The sequence below is a fragment of the Macrotis lagotis genome, chromosome 6 (genome assembly GCF_037893015.1).
Source record: "Macrotis lagotis isolate mMagLag1 chromosome 6, bilby.v1.9.chrom.fasta, whole genome shotgun sequence".
Lineage (NCBI taxonomy): Eukaryota > Metazoa > Chordata > Mammalia > Peramelemorphia > Peramelidae > Macrotis > Macrotis lagotis.
The window spans coordinates 219,611,476-219,628,165 of NC_133663.1; the positions used below are offsets into that span (position 1 = coordinate 219,611,476).

The 16,690-nt window shown below is 38.1% G+C and overlaps 1 protein-coding gene across 3 annotated transcripts; it reads right to left on the bottom strand.

The window, feature by feature from the left end:
• Positions 1 to 5,658: 5,658 nt before the first annotated feature.
• Positions 5,659 to 15,539, bottom strand: CLDND1 (claudin domain containing 1). Of its 3 annotated transcripts, none has more exons than XM_074192309.1 (5): positions 15,316 to 15,539; positions 10,815 to 11,124; positions 9,017 to 9,127; positions 6,357 to 6,494; positions 5,659 to 6,192 (listed from the first exon to the last, which is right to left on the bottom strand). In XM_074192309.1, the coding sequence occupies exons 1-5, from the start codon at positions 15,373 to 15,375 to the stop codon at positions 5,972 to 5,974; spliced, it is 840 nt and encodes a 279-aa protein (XP_074048410.1). In that variant the 5' UTR covers positions 15,376 to 15,539; the 3' UTR covers positions 5,659 to 5,971. The 3 variants fall into 3 exon arrangements, with proteins under 3 accessions (XP_074048410.1, XP_074048411.1, XP_074048412.1); XM_074192310.1 differs by lacking the exon at positions 15,316 to 15,539 and adding an exon at positions 13,189 to 13,263; XM_074192311.1 differs by lacking the exons at positions 6,357 to 6,494; positions 15,316 to 15,539 and adding an exon at positions 11,917 to 12,193.
• Positions 15,540 to 16,690: the final 1,151 nt, after the last annotated feature.

Sequence of the window (16,690 nt, forward strand, 5' to 3'; positions counted from 1 at the left end):
TTGATTTAGTAAAGGTGGAAGGAGAGTCCAGCTGGCAGAGGTGTGGCTGTTAGACTTGCCATAATTCACAGCAGTTTGAGAATTGGCCTTGGGTACCCCTGGGTCTGACCTAGATTTTCAGTCCTTGGTCAGAGGTGCATGGGGGCACAGAATTCTGATCCAGAGGAGAGAGACACTGGTGGCATGTGACTGAGTCAGTTCAGAGTGACTTGTTTATAACTGACTGGTCAGGATATTGCCTGGGGAATAGCAAATGTCTAGACATGTCCAGAAACAGGGTACATATATTAAGGGCTCAACAGCAAGACAGGTAGCCTCAGACTCATGTGAGATGAATGATGGTGCCTGAATCCCTTGTAAAGATGTGCAAACTGGGGCGTTTATTAAGGGAAACTGATTTATGAGTTAGTATGGACTTGCAAGGAAAGTGCTGAAATGGTCATTTGCAAGAAAGATAATTTAAGGAACATCACTAGGTATATTAACTATTCTTAGGGTTGATCCAATGGCACAAAATCAGGAATTTAGTTTGGATTTTGGAGCCAGGAAAACGTTTCTAAAGACATTGGTATAAAAACTTGCAGTGGAAGGAGGTATAGCAACTTTGGAAATGTACCTGTTATCATGATTATATAGCCTATTTAAGAGGGACTCTTGGAAGAGGAGGAACAGTATTATCCATTTGTTGGAAACTGTTCCTGGAAGATCAACTAGTACTAGAGGGACAATATTGAATTTGTAGGACTACTGCCTAGACTCAGTTGTCCAGAGTTGGTCAGGGAGTTATCTGGACTTATTACCTGGGATGGGAGTTGGGAACCCCAATTTATATCCAAGCTATAGTTGTAATAATTACCAAACAGCTAGGGTCTTGGACCTGCTGGCTACCTAAGCCACACAAGCAAACAAGAGGCAAGTATTCAACATAGAATGGTACTAGACTACCTGTTGGCCAAGGTCTTGTGGTAAACTGAACTTGTCAAGCTGCTGCCTGAAAATAGATGACAATGGGCAGGTGGTAAAGATAACCAAGGAAAGCTGGCACATATTCTATTCCAAACCTGGACATTGGGGTTTTTTAGCATATCATGGGTCATATGATGTGGGGGGCCAAATTAGGGGCATGCCACGGAACTCAAAACCCTGAGAGCCTATGAACATCCAAGAGGGAGGGGAAAAGCGTTTCTGAAGACCATAAAATTACCTGACTTTGAAGACTAATTCATGCTTCGTGCCTAGGAGTAAAGTACCCTTACCTTGTAAGGTGTATCTTGCAAGGTTCGTGAATAAAATTTACAATTTTCTCTCACACTAGCAGGTTTTTCTTTACATTCATTTATAACAATCCTAAAGATTTTAGGTGCACATATAGCATATTTATCCCTGCTGTCTAAGAGAATTAAGATGGTATCTGAGAAAAGGATTAAAATTTTTGGACCAAAACTTAATCTAAGAGTCTTTTAGGACTGAATTAATTGTTTGACCAAATATGGCTAATTTTTTAAGTTGACAATTTTATATGATCCTCAAATGATGTTATAATCCAAATGGTCCTTTTTTTTCCCCTTAGGTTTTTGCAAGGTCAATGGGGTTAAGTGGCTTGCCCAACGCCACACAGCTAGGTAATTAAGTGTCTGAGACTGGATTTGAACCCAGGTACTCCTGACTCCAGGGCTGGTGCTTTATCCACTTTATCTACTGCGCCACCTAGCCACCCCCAAATGGGGGTAACATATCACGTATATGTACATATGTAGTTATGAAGTTAGATATCATAGAGAACAGGAAGAATAGTTGTAGAGATGCTAAGAAATTCATGGTCAGCAAGATTCAGGAAAATAGCCATTAATAAAAAAAAAGCACAAAGACTAGCTAACAAGCAGATAACATACCAGATAATAATAAAAACATGAAGATGAATCTGATCTACTGACTTGGGATGAGTCCTCCACCTAGGATATAAATTTTATTAAAAGGAAGGGATTAGAAATAGTGGAGACAAAGTATAAAAGTAAACCAAGAAGATATGAGGGGAAATTGAGAAACCAGAAAAAGATACCAGAAAATGGCAGAAAACTGAGTTAGGAAAACATCACAAATCTGACAAGAGTGGTTTGAGAACAGTGGTGATTTGTTTATAGAGACATCTGAGGCATTCTCTCTGAAAAAGAAAAGGAAAACAGCTAATAATACTTGCCTAAAGATAATTTTAGTTTTCAAATGCTGGAGGAACTATTAGGGGGAACATTGACATCTCAGTTTTTTGTTTTAGGATTTTGCAGCAAGGCAAATTGGGGTAAAGTGGCTTGCCCAAGGCCACACAGGTAATTATTAAGTGTCTGAGACCGGATTTGAACCCAGGAACTCCTGACTCCAGGGCCCGTGCTTTATCCACTAGGCTACCTAACCACCCCGGTATCTCATTCTTACAAGGAGAAATTTCTTGCCGGAGCAGAAATGATAGAAATTTGAGTGAAAATTAACACTGCTAAAATCTGTATTTGAAAACAAGTCAGACACAGAAAAAAAAAAGTTTTCCATGTACCTTATTTCTGAGAAGAGCATATTTCAAAAAATTTTAGAGACTTATATATAATATAGGAATATACAAGTACACACATGTAGTTGTATATATTCATATATGTAAAATATACAACACACAAACTCTCAAGAATGAAAATTCCAAGACTCAAAAAAAATTTTAAATTTAAAGGAATTCATTGGCCAATGGACAAAAAAACACAGCACCATGCTGTAAAAATTGCGTTGAGAATACGAAAGCCCAGAATGAACTGAGAATTGAAAAGACAACAGAAAGGGTTCTGTTTTGCTTTAAAGCTGTATTTAGAGAAAAGAGAAGTATCAAAAAGAAAATTACAATAACGTAAATTATGAATTGAAAAGGGACCACAGAGAGAAAACAAGGTTGTTACCTCTTTAATTGGCATCTGTTTTATCAAGTGAAAGACCTTTTCAATTGGAAAGATCAGGAAAAAATGTCCAGGAGAGAATTGGTACTGTGAGTTCAAGTCATGCAAATTGGAAAGATCTGGCAGTCATAATTGCTAAGTCACTGTCAGTGATCTCTGAAATATCACTGAAAATGGAAGAAATATAGTAATTTTTAAAGAGGAAAATATACTATTTTTTTAAAAAAAGAGACATTACAAAGAATGTTTTTTACTTCAGTTCTTGGCAAAGTTATTGAAGAGATCATTAAAGCACTGGAAATTGGAAGTGAACGTGGAAAAAAAAGGAAGCAGTGATAATGAAGGGTCAGCAACATGGATTAATTAAGCATCATACCTAGCTGTGTGGCCACTTAACCCCATTTGCCTTGCAAAAACATAAAATAAACAAATAAATAAAAGATAGAAGATAAAAGAAGAGCATAGAAAGCCAATTCAAAACAATTATTATTGTTCTTGCTTCACTTTCAAGTAGGGGAATCATGAATCATTATTTCTTTGAGTGCAGGGTGGAGGCCAGAGTACTGACTATATTAAAATTTCACTCAAGGACCTGTCAGGCAGCCACAAAACCAAGGGAGTGGTTAGGGCAGGTAAAAACTAGTTTAAACTGAAGAGGTAAATTTAAATATTGGCAAAAGAGAAACCTGGACAGGAATATCAAAACATGCTGTTGATCTTAAAAATATGTATGATCAGATCCTTATACATGACTAATAAAACTGTGAAACTTGATCATCAGTTTATATGTGTAAGAGAATAATACATAGATTTTGAATTTATCTAAAATGCTTTGGTAATCTCAAATTTGTAATATAAAATGTGACTAAGTAGGTTGACCTATTAAATCATCATATATACACATTTATGTAAATATGTATATGTGTATACATATATTTCTGCTGTTAAAAGTTTTATACATTAATATACAGAACTTAAAAGTTTGAGAAAAGATTGAGATGAGATCAGAATCAGAATGACTCAAGAAAGGTAGAAAAGAAATCCATGGTGGTACTTGGAATCTTCTGATATTACTTTTTTTTTGCAGCATTTGGAGATTTTTGACTCTCTAACTCACTATATGAAACTTTGGATCAATGTACAACATGGAAACAAAGTAAAGACTGACAGACTGCTTTGCATGGGGGGACTGGGGGGAGGGAATTAAGATGGGGGGAATTGTAAAACTCAAATAATATCTTTAATAAAAAAACAAAAACAAATAAAAACCAAAAAAACAAACGGTTATCTCCCACTTCCTAAAGTGGCATGTGTGACTATTACAAGTTAATGAACAGAACAAAAAGTAACAAAAATGAAGGAAATTTAATAAGTAACATTATTGTTATGCCAATGGCCAGATGATCTGCTTATAAAATTGACAATTCTTTTTAAAGAGCAAAAAGAACATTTTACACAATGTTGTTCCTTTAGCCATAAGGTAATGATAACTGTCCTTTTTATTTTACAAATGCTGCATGTAACATATATGCCTTTAACATTAAAGCTTGTTTGCCTATGTTCAGGGCAGAGGCAAAAAATCACAAGAATCTGAAGAGGCCGGAATATGTAAATATACTACTTGAATCTTTTGTTGAATTTGAGAATAGGGATTTATTTCATTCTTTCTGTAAACTCAGTAGTACCTAGTTTAGTAGCTGGTACATTAAAGGTGAATAAATGGCTGATTGGTTCATTTGAGGTAATGGATAATTTTTTTTTAAATTAAAGAAAAAAACCTAATGAATTACTGAATTAGAATCCCATATTGGTATGGATAATAAGATGAAAATAACCTGTCTACTATTTGGATAAAAAGGCCAATGCAATTCAATAGAATAAGCATGTGCCCCGATTACATGTTGACTAATAAAACATGCTCACTTTAATTTCTTCCGTTCTCTTCATTATTCTAAAGTAGCGACACTCAAAACACACATCTAAGAATCTCTTTTCTGATCTGATTTTATTTTTTAAACAACAGATTTGGGACATGGTAAGAAATTACTATGTTACATTTTCTTTAAAAAATCTGCCATGTTCTACAGAAATGGAATAAATAAATAAGATTTTAAAAGTTCAAAAGTTTATACACATTTATAAAAATAACTGAATTAGAAGAAATTAAACAATGCTGAGATGTCCATGAAGAGAGAGGTCTGGGTGGGGAAAGGCACCTCATTCCATCACAGGAAATAAAGACCACAGTTGTTAATAGATAGCCAAAGCCTTGGATCTTGAGGAATAACCTTCTTCTGGATAAATTTCTGAGGGAGTACTTAACTGACTTAGATGGCAGCTGGGGGATTCAATTCCCTGACCCACACACACTAAAGCACTGTTCTCTTTGAGCCAGGACAGTGAAATTTTGAAGGAAGTAAAAAGTTAGCTTTTTGAGCTAACATCCTGTACTGAAAATACAGATCCATAAACAAAGCTTTTATTTTCTATCTATTTTTGCATCTTTGCTCAAAAAGTTTGTGCACAGTGCAATTTAAAAGAGTCGCTGTAGTCACCTTGGATGAAGCTACACTTGTAAGGGTAGAGAAACACGACTTTATCTTTTCTCCATCATATAAAAGTTTAACATCTGAAAATAGCATTAATATTCTTGGATGATAGGTTCTACACAACAGTCAAACTAAAGAGGTTATAATAATCAAAACAGACTTCTAATACAACATAAATATTGTGACATTACCTTTACTTCAGGTAACAGATACTCTTTCACCTAAATTTATTTATGCTCTTTTATCTACTAATCTCTTATTCTGGATTAGGACCTAGATCTTTTTGGACATATGAAAGGTGTGATGTATTATACAAATTTAAAGAAAACAATGAAAATAAACTTCCAGAATGGAATTATATCCACAGGGGAAGAGAAGGGGTAAGGGGGGGGAGGCAGGGAAGGCAGGGGAGGGAGGAGAAAGATATGAGAATAAAAGATGGACATTAAAAATACTGTAGTGTAGCAAACTGTAATTGAAGGAAGAACCTCTCTAAGCCACCCGATAGGCCTTCATTAACGTATACTCTTTTCGGTTGGTGCGGGCTGCCCAGATGAAGAGTGCAGCAGCCATGAACTGCAAAGGAGCCGAGACACAAGCCAGGCAGAAGGACCATCCAAATTCACCCTTCACGTTCTCAGGCAGCCGCAGCTTCTGATGAAGTAGTTCAATACCAGCAACATAACAACTGACTGAGCCCAGTGTACACAGACCTGTTTGGGAGAGAAAGAGAGAAGGCAAAAAGTACAGTGCATAATTAGGCAGTGGAATCACTGATGTCTCAACAGGACACTGGAATGTGGCAGTTTATGAACCATGACTGAAAGGCCCTTACCTTGAGGTTAAGAGTTCAAGTAAAGTAAAACTTGACACCCACCTGCAAGAAAATGAAGGACTCCTGTGGCAATAGTTGGATACAGACTCCGGCAGGCACAAGCACAAAATCCAATCAAAGCCCCAAAGCACATCAAACCTAGGCTAACAAAAGGTAAAAGAAACTGGCAGCGCCAAAGATCTGATAGAAAGAAGATGGAGGGGAAAAATAGGAATGAGAGAGGGAAGAAGGTTAAAGAGGGAGGAAGGGAAGGAGGGATGGGGGGAGAGAGGTGGGGGTTATTATCTTGCTATAGCATTTTGTCAATTAGAAATTTCTTCCATTTTACTTAGACTCCAAGGAGCAATTTTATTTAAAGATAAGATCCCAAATTTGATCAGAGTAAGTTGCCTCCTAAGACAACATAAAAGTTATTACTTATGTAAAGAATTCCAAATGCAGGAAAAAGTAAAAGATTACAGATTTTAAATTAGAAAGGCTAAGTCCAACTCCCCTATTTTTACAGATGAAAGTACTGGGAGGTTATTATACAAGTTGTCCTAGGTCACACAGGTAACATTTAAATCCAGGTCTTCTGACTCCAAATCCAGTGTAAATCATTATAAGTTTGTTTCATAATCTCAAATGGGCCCTTAATACTACATGTAATCTTTTTATTCTCTGATTTACAGTCTATCACATTCCTCAGTCTGTTCCAACCCTTTTCCTTCAAGTTACCTATGCTATCACCTTCACTCCTTTTCTCTTGGCAAAGGGGTTCATCAAATTTCACTGAAAAAAAATGGTACCATTCGTGGAGACCTTTTTCCCTTGTCTCTCCAATTCTACCCTTCAAATTACTTTCAACACCATTTCCAATTTTCTCCTCTTCTACATCTGAGAAAAAAGATGGTTCTTCTTGTCAATATGAACCACTCCAGTTGTAATTCTCTCCTGTTTCACTTGCTTGCATAACAGTTCAATTTATTTCCCTAATTTCCAAACTCTTATCAACTGGCTTCTTCCACCAGGTTCAGGGTTTTCCCAATTCTTAAAACAACCTCCTCTGATGTCACTATTCTCTCAAGCTATCATCCATACTCCCTCCTTCCTTTCAGTCAGAATTTCTTTTATTTTTTTTAGGTTTTTGCAAGGCAAATGGGGTTAAGTGGCTTGCCCAAGGCCACACAGCTAGGTAATTATTAAGTGTTTGAGACTGGATTTGAACCCAGGTACTCCTGACTCCAGGGCCGGTGCTTTATCCACTGCCACCTAGCTGCCCCACTCAGTCAGAATTTCAATGAAAGCTGTTGACATTGGTTGTGGTCATTCCTCCTCCCCTCAATTTATGTTCCAACCTGTTCTAATATAGTTTTTAAGCCCACTTAAATAAAACTGCTCTTTTCAAGATGAACAATAACTTCTTTATTGCTAAATCCAAAATCGTACTAACTACTCATCTTCATCTTTTTGCCAGTTTCTACTGCAGCTTCTGGATACCCCCCTTTGGATTTTTGTGACCTTGCTGTTGTAGCTCCTATCTACTTGATCAATCCTTCTTAGTATCCTTTGTAGTATCATTCCGATTCTGACTATACCCCTCCAAGCAAGAGGGTAGCCAGAGCTTTGTATGGGGCTCTCTTTCTCTTCTTACTCTACATGCTTCCTCTTGGTAATCTCAATAGTATGCTTTCCATATTTCTATCTAGAAGACATGCAAAGCAACATATCTATCCCTCATCCTTTTCTTTTCCACCTGCCTAATAGGCATTTCCACCTACATTATCTTAAAAGCATCTCAAACTCCCTAAACCTAGACCTCTTCTTAAACCTCTTTCCAATCAGCTACCAAGTCATATCAATTCAATCATCCTCATATCTCTTAAATTCATCCCTTTTTCCTTCTTATTTCACAATCAGCCTAGTTTAAGGTACTCTTTACCTCTTCTTACAAGCCCGAGCACCTCACCCTTCACCAGTCAAATCTGACATCTACAACAAAGCTGCTTGGTTTATCAGTCACTCCTCTGATCAATGATTTTCAGGAGTTCCCTGCTGCCTCTAGGATAAAATACAAACTATCTGCTTGGAATTCAATGCCCTTTGCATTTGGATCCACCTTGCCTTTTTAGCTGTTTCCACTGTACTCTATTAGCTGGTCAAACTAGCGTCCATGAGATTCCATCTCTGCTCTGTCTTTACACAAGCTACCTCCATGCTTTGAATGTTTTTCTTCCACTTCTTGGTATCTCAGGCCCCATCCAAGATTCAGCCCAAGGATTATTTCCTATAAAATCCATTTCCTGATTCTTCTAGAAATTACTTGGCATTATTTTATAAATGTATCTGTGTAAATGAAGAATCTCCCCCCCCCCCCCCCCCCAGAATGTGAGGGGACAGATTTTCTTTTTCTCTCTCTTTGTGCTGGACACTTGAAGGAGTTTTTACCTGAGTAGATTGAGGAATTGAACTGCTTTTTTCATTGTGTCATTATGGTTCTACTTTTACATAAAATGGCCTTGGATCCTATCAATCTGTTGAAGGAGGCAGAATGAATATTAATACTGTGTCCCATATAAATGAGGAAGTTGCTAAGCAGTGGAAATGGAACTCTTCCCTCTTTAGAGGAAAATTTTTCTCTCTTTTCTAAACGAATGTAACATAGGATGGGGAAAACGTCTTTTTCTTTTTTTCCCCAAATCTGCTATGATGGAATCACTCACAGGTTCGGAGTAGATCAATCCCAGTGTTGTGGTTTCCAGGCTCTACAAACTTCTCCATGAACTGATCTGATAGTGTAAAGCTGAAACATTCTGTGGTCAAGTCAGATGACTCTGGAACAAGAGCAACAACGATTACTTGTTCTTTTCATCATAAACATTCTACAATCAAGTCTTTTGGGAACCAATTTCAACAGTCCTCCCCTTGGCCTCCGGTTCATTTCAGCCCCTCCCTGACTTATTCATGCCTGACTTTCTGCAATAACAACCACCACAAAGGATATAGTGCTTCCATTCAGAAGTGCTAAAAGTGGTAGCCAAGGCTAAGAAAAAGACCTAAAGTATTTAAAATATTCAAATTTAATAGATGAAAATTGAAGTTTAAAAATATTAAGCATGAGCTCTTACTGAATCAATTTGAAAGATAAATCTTTTAGATATTAAGTATTACTATTTGCTCTTTTCTTCAATGAGGTCCACAATTAAAACTACTGATTGTTAAGTGGATTTGAATGTAGAGCTGACCAAATTATGTCTTCCAAAATAAAAACAGATCTCACATGACAACTGCCTGAAAGAGAACAGAGATAAATATCTATAGGCTTGATTTTGGATGTTAGTCTATTTTCTTCATACTGGTGTAGGGTTTCCAAATCTTTATTCAAGTTCAATGATTTAAATACTGAGTTTTCTTTGCCTATTCTGTCTCCTTTGATAATATCATTTATTTTGAATTTTGGTTATAAAGATGACAAACTGACAGCTCTATTCTTGAACTCTATCCTGAGTTAGAGAAATGAATCTACAATAGATTTCAGTTTAACTTCTTTCCCCCAAAAGCCTCCTGTGTTCAAAATGTTGATTTATCTTTGACCTTTTCTCCCTCACCTCTCATTTCCCCCTCAGTTACTAAGACCTAAGGATTCTATAACTAGTATATCATTGGCACCTTTCTATAATTATTATATCCCTGGCAGTCTTTCTTCCCACTGCTACCACTCTAATACAGGCTCTCATTACCATCTCTTTGGATTAATGCAATGAATGGCCCAACTGGTCTCCCTACCTTCACTTCCTTCTGTCTCCACCCCATCTGTCCTTTACAATGTTGCCTGATTAATTTGCTCATGTCCCTTCTCTACTCAAAACTACTCTATGAATTCTTCCTTCCAAAAGAACAAAATTAAAAATGGTTAGTGCTGAACACGATATGGCACTACCTATCTTTCCAGCCTAATTTCATACCACTCTTCTTCTCGAGTCTCCTGCCAAACTAGACTAATGTTTCCTAAATAACTTTCCATGCTTTCTTGGCATTTCTTCATGCCATTTCCAAGATTTAGAACACAATCTGCCTCTGCAACTCCTTTGTCTGCTGAAATCCTGCCATACTTTAAAGCCATTTCTTAAGCCCCCCATGAATCTTTCTGGGTACTTCTTAGTTCATTCACTCCCCTCTCAGCTCTCCTATAGAACTCTGGCTTTCTCCAACTCTTTCTATCACATAATCAAAATATTTCCTATCTTTCTACTAAACTGCAAGCACTAAAGGAGCAAAGATTTTGTCTTTTTTGATCATGGTTTTTCTCCCAGTGTCTAGGACATTGGCCTGAACACAGATGGCACTTTACTAATTTTAATTTTGTGTTGAATTCTGTATGGTCAAAATGCCAGGTTAAGACACAAAATTGTCCAAAATAAGTAAGCAAAATATCTTCAGATATCATTAAGCTGTAGAAACTAAAGCCAAAGTTAATTATTTGGTATAGATTAAGGAAATATTTTTAAAAAGTATATATACCTGTCTTTTCTGGAGAGCTATACCAAGGTGTGTGGTTGGGCACAGTGATACACCTTCTCCACAATCCCATTGTGCCATTATACCGGAAAAGTAAGTCATTGTAAGTCTTTTCGTTAGGATCGCTGTCGAAAAATTCATCCTTGATTGCGTTTAAATCACTGACATTTTCTGGTGCTGGACTTCGATATTCATACCAGAAATCGGTGCCAATTGATGCTGCCATGTAGATGGTAGAAATGAGGCTGAGCACACAAGCAATTACTAATGCTGTAGCAAAACGGTTATCCATTCTGGCATTCAGGTTTTTTTGCTTTTAAAAGGGGAAAAAAAGAAAAAGAAAACACAGAAAAATTAATTTTCAAGAAACCAAGCCAGCTTTTAAAATAATTAAATTAATAATTAATTTTTGGATAAATTTTAATAAACTTTTAAATAATTAAATTAATAATTAAGTGAATTAAAAATTAAAATTTAACAATTAAAAATATTCAATAGCAAAGAATTCCTTTTGTCATTCTCTAGATTAGTTTCTTAGTCTAGGATCTGAGGATAAAGTTCCAGGGGTTCATAAACTTGGATAGGAAAAAAAATTGCATCCTTTTTTTCTGCTTCCCTTTTAATTAAAATTTGACATGTACTTAATTATTATTCTGAGAAAGGATTCACAAGTTTCATTAAGTCAGTCAAAAGGATAAAAGACATGAAAACAGTTAAGGAATGCCTATTCAAGCCTTAAAAATGTTTGTGATTTTGACTAAAGATTGTCTAAATTTCATCCCTGAAATTTCTGGCACAATATATTATGATTATGGATAAGAAATTTGGTAAATACTCATTTCTTAACTGATCAAAGCAGATGGGTGTCCCGGTGCAACTGGAGTCAGTAAGGTTTGAGTTTAAATCTGAGCTCAGACATATTACAGTGGGCAAGGTTATACCTCTGTATTCTTTAATCTACTGTAGAAGGAAATGGCAAATTACTTCATTATCTTTGCTAAGAAAACCTTATGGAAAGTATGGTTCACAGAGCCATTAAAATCTCTTAAAGACATTAAAATGTCTCTACATTTCAAACAAGTTATCGTGATAATAAAGTACTTACTAAATTCCAAATTGCACAGGACACAAGAGATACAGAATTCCAGGTCTTTATCCAAGTAAAGTGGATAGTGCTGAAATTTATATCTATGTCATATAGGATCAAAAATTCCATTTTACGGATGATGAAACTGAAGCTTTCCAAAATTATGGCTTTGATTATTACAAATAGTAGCAGGAACAAAATCTGGGTCCTGACGGTTCCTACTTTGAGATTTCCACTAGAGACACTCTACTTTCGCAAAGGAATTTGTAAATACAGATAAAACCACATAGTTAACAGTGCAGTTAAGAGAATTCTAAAAATTCCGCACTTAACTTACATCTAAGTTTAGTGAAGCTTTATGTCTCTGCAAGAATACTAAGTTTTGTATCTCCTCTGGGAAAGGCAGCAAAGGAAGTCAGAGCCTGGTTTCAATGAACTATGAAAGTTCTTAAAAAGGCTTAAGTTAAAAAAAAATAAAGAATTCGTGCTAAAACCCGAGGGTAAGGTTGTTCTGAACTCAATAAACAGGCGATTCTTTTGCATGTCAATCTCTGCTTCATTCGGAGATAAACCTCTCACCAAATTCTCTCCCCCTTCATCCCTGCCTTCCCAAATCGCATTTCTCTCGGGGCAGGAACCAAGCTGTGTAACTGCGTGACTGTTTACTATTGCCTGCCGACCTTCAGCCAGGGGCAGAGTTCAGGAACTGGGCAGTAAAATGACCGAGTGAAGCCGAGTCAAGAGTTCCGGCACGCGGGGCAGAGACCAAAGCGGCCTCACAAACAAGAGAGGAGCCGGGGTGAGAGAGGACTCGGGGGGGGGGGGCTGGGGGAGGCCTCGCAAGTTCGAGAGTTCAGGTTCACCTCGATTCCACGCTTTTTTTCCCTGCAGTCTCTGTCATCCTGGAATTCCTAAATAACCTTACAAGACCACCGCGGCTGGCCCCGAGCCCGGCGGGCGCGGCTCCCGGGGAGTGCACGAGAGGTCGGGGTGGGCGCGGGAAGCGCCCGCGTCCACATCCCCGCGCCGGCTCCCGAGCCATCCTCGCTCCGTCCTCCCCTCGGGCTCCGCCCCTGGTGATTCAGCTCCCCCCCCCCACGAACTTGGGGACCCCCGGGACCCGCTCGAGGCAAATAGAACGAGCAGGGGCGGCAGGGGCCGCAGTGCCGGGAGGAGCCCCGCCCTGACTGCACCCACCACCCGCACAGCCTGGCCGAGGGGTCTCTCGCTCCTCCCTCCCCCAACCCGCCCCGTCCCGTCCCGTCCCACCTCGAGCGCCACCAGACTCACCGCCCATCCTCCTGGGCCACCACCATCCCGCACTTCCTGCGGCTCCACTTGCCGCGGCCCCCGCCCCCAGCTCGCCGCCTCTGACGCACTTCCTAGCCGCGCCCTCCCCTCCATCCCTTCTCCCACTCCGCCCCCTAGCCTGCACTAGCTTATCTCCCGGGCCTGCGACGACCGCTAGGGTTTGTGGGAGTTGTAGGCCGTGGAGAGAGCAAGCAAGTAGGCGCGGGGCCTTGTAGGAGTTGTAGTTCGCCCCTCCTTAGCGCAATGATTTCCGGCAGAGACCCTCAGCCTTGTGTGTTAGTCTGGGAAGAAAAGACCTAAAGTTTGTCTTCGCCCCCTGTTTGGAAGGAATTCGGAGCGTGGAGGGGCTGCAGAATATGCCGTGGGAGGGAAGGAGTATCCAGGCCCAGAAATACCAAATTTTAAGACATTTTAGAAGTGAGACCGAAATAAAAAAAGGACCCAAAGAACGAAGTCAATAAACATTTCCATAAGTTACTAATTATTCGAAAATGCTTTATTTAAATGGGTTCTCCGGCTTCTAGTTTTATGCAGGATGTTCCAAAAGTCGATGCAGCTTTAAGTTATAAAAGCTTAAGTTATTAAAGCTTAAAATTTAAGCCATTAAAGCTTAAAACTTAAGGTTCACCCAGACTCAAGAGAACGCCGTCAAAAAATTATTTTCTGACTGGAGGATGCCTTTACCTTAAGGCTAAATGCAGGGATCGCTCCTCCCAGCACTCGACAATTCACTGGTGGCTGAATTTAAGTGGAAATCCCCTAGCTTCCTACACTTCTCCATTCATTAATGTATGGTAATATATTCTGGTTTCACTCTTTCCCCTTGGTGTTCAACCTGAAGGAAGAGAGATGCAAGTGCAAGGAATAAAAAGAACAAAGAATCTGTTGGAACTGGGAGGAGGGGAGGGGGGAGCCCGAGACAAAGAGGGGGTGTCGATTTCACCAAAGTATCTCCTAGGACTAGTACAACTCAACTGCCTTCATTTTACAAATAAGAAAACGTAGGACTCTGGAGGTGAAGTGCATTCATTCCATTTACAACCCATTTTGACCTTAAGCAATGCACCTCAGACCTGCTGGCCATCTCCTTCTTGATCTGTGAATCAAGAAGCATAAATTTAGTATCCACTGTGGATCAGAATGGCACAGAGACAGAAGTGAAAACCTGACCCTACCCTTAGGAACTTACATTCAATTGCAATTGTCTATGTCTTACATTCTTTAATTGTATATATTTCTGATAAAAAATTAATCTTATCACCCTGTAATTGAGATTTGTAAGTCTCAATGTTAGATTGTCTTCCTCAAGGTCTGTGTCTTTTCACTTATAAATCTGTGTGAAAGTTTAGTCCCCCTCTAATTGTTTGTAAGCTTGCTAAACATCGAGATTAAAGACCGACTTGAGAAGGCAAGAAACTGGTTCTGCTTATCTCATAAGAGACTGAATAAATTCTTATACTTTATGACATTTTGGAAAGGGGGAAAATCCCAATGTTTTATATGTCTTTATTATATCTGATAACATAAAATATCAAATCAGAAGAGGAAGCTATAGTACTATTGCCAACTGGATTTTTGTCAGTTGTGACATAGAAAAGATCTTTTGGATGGGTTAGAGAATTATAAAATAATCAATGACACCTTAACTTGATTGGTTGATTGGTGGCCAAAATTTTACCATCTTTTCTGAAATTTCTATATTGTTTCCTCATTAAGCTGTTGGTTTTCAAGACCCATGAGCTAGATATTTCTGGGAGGTACCAACAAGGAAGAATGGTTCATCCATCTATACAATTTAACTAAATGTCTATATGGAGGTAGGGAGTGATAGGAGTTATAGCTAATGAGGGACTGTTTTCAGTCATTGATTCTGATTATAGTTAGTGACAAATGCTGATAATATTTGAGGGTCTGTTTTTAAGATAAACTTTTGTGTTACTTGATTTCTGTATGATATAAGCCATATCTTCACAACATTTGAAACACTGGAATGTTCCAAGAGGAGAAAGAAAGGATTTAGAGAAAGCACTCCAGAATGGAATGCATAATAACGGTGATGGTCAATTAAATCTATACTATCTGCCTTCCACAGGCATGGAAACTCACCTTTGATGGAGAAATTGGAAAATTCATTATGGACCTAGAAGAAATTTTGGAGGCAGTCATATTCTTGTACTCTTCCCTTTCATTTTAAGAGCCAATCTGCTTTGTTATTTTCTTTAATAAACATTACTTAGCCATGTGAGTTGTTCAATGGCTTATATTTTCATTTTTATCAAATGACTATAGGTCTCCCTCACAGCAATATGAATATCAGGGAACAAGTATGAGATACTAGACATCTTTCTGACCCTTAGTTCCTAGTTCCAAACAGAACATTGTATTATGACACATTACCAACTACCTCAAGATGCATCAGAAAGATTTCTGTATAGTTCTAGCTTCTAATGAATGTATCCTACTTGCTTATGAGATCAAATACCTCTTCCTTCTTATTCTCTCAGTTCAGGTATATAAGGGAGGGGGAACCACAAAAACTTACCAAGTAGGGGCGCTTAGGTGGCTTAGTGGATAAAGCACCGGCCCTGGAGTCAGGAGTACCTGGGTTCAAATCCAGTCTCAGACACTTAATAATTACCTAGTTGTGTGGCCTTGGGCAAGCCACTTAACCCCATTTGCCTTGCAAAAACCTAACAAAACAAAAAAAAATTTACCAAGTTATTTCAAATTCTGTGTGTAGTAGTCCTTATTCATACTTATTTCTTGTTAGTATCTTGTTTTTTGTGGGTTAGTGAAAGAGACAAATATTATTTTACCATTTTCAATAGACATGTTTTACTAAACAACAGTTCACACTCATTTAAAAGATTATTTAAAACCTGAGTCAATACTCGTGAGTTTTTGATAAAAATTGAGATAGTATTAGTTTCAAGACTAATTTAAAATTTTTATTTTAATTTAATTGGGAAAACACTAGAGAAAACACATTTTAAGCAAACTTGTAAAAATCTGAATTTACATGGGTTATGAATTAAAATGATCTGTAATTCCTAGTTCACCAGTCTTGTAGTATTTCACAGGAAGATTTAGAATGCCAAAAGAATTTATGGAAATGAAGCAGACTTTATTCAGAGTTAGCCAGGACTCAGGACATTTGTTGTTGATTGTGCTTCATTTTCAAAGAGGATCATGACATCAGGAAGGAGATGTCATAACTTGCCAGTGAATTGGATTTAAGTTAGTGAGGGCTATGCAAAGTCACCAGTTTCATTCTCTCTTCTGGGGCTATCTGGGTCCAGTGGCAAGATAAAAATCAGGATGACTGGAGATAACCCCAAATACAGTGGGAGACCTTGGTCTTTTTAAGTTAAGTATTGGTAATTGGAAGAGGTTCCTGGGAAGGAGGCTATGGACAGTCTATCTTTACTAAAATGTACCAAAAGATTGGGGAGGGAGAAGGACTAAAATCCATACTTGTGGG

Bases quoted from the DNA above. Each gene is read 5' to 3' on its own strand.
- CLDND1 (XM_074192309.1), bottom strand. From the start codon at position 15,375: ATGACTGCCTCCAAAATTTCTTCTAGGTCCATAATGAATTTTCCAATT. The intron at 9,128-10,814 runs GTATATATACTT...CTCTTGTTCCAG, and splicing joins TAGCTCTCCAGAAAAGACAG to AGTCATCTGACTTGACCACA. The intron at 6,495-9,016 runs GTGAGTGATTCC...TCTTTCTATCAG, and splicing joins GATTGATCTACTCCGAACCT to ATCTTTGGCGCTGCCAGTTT.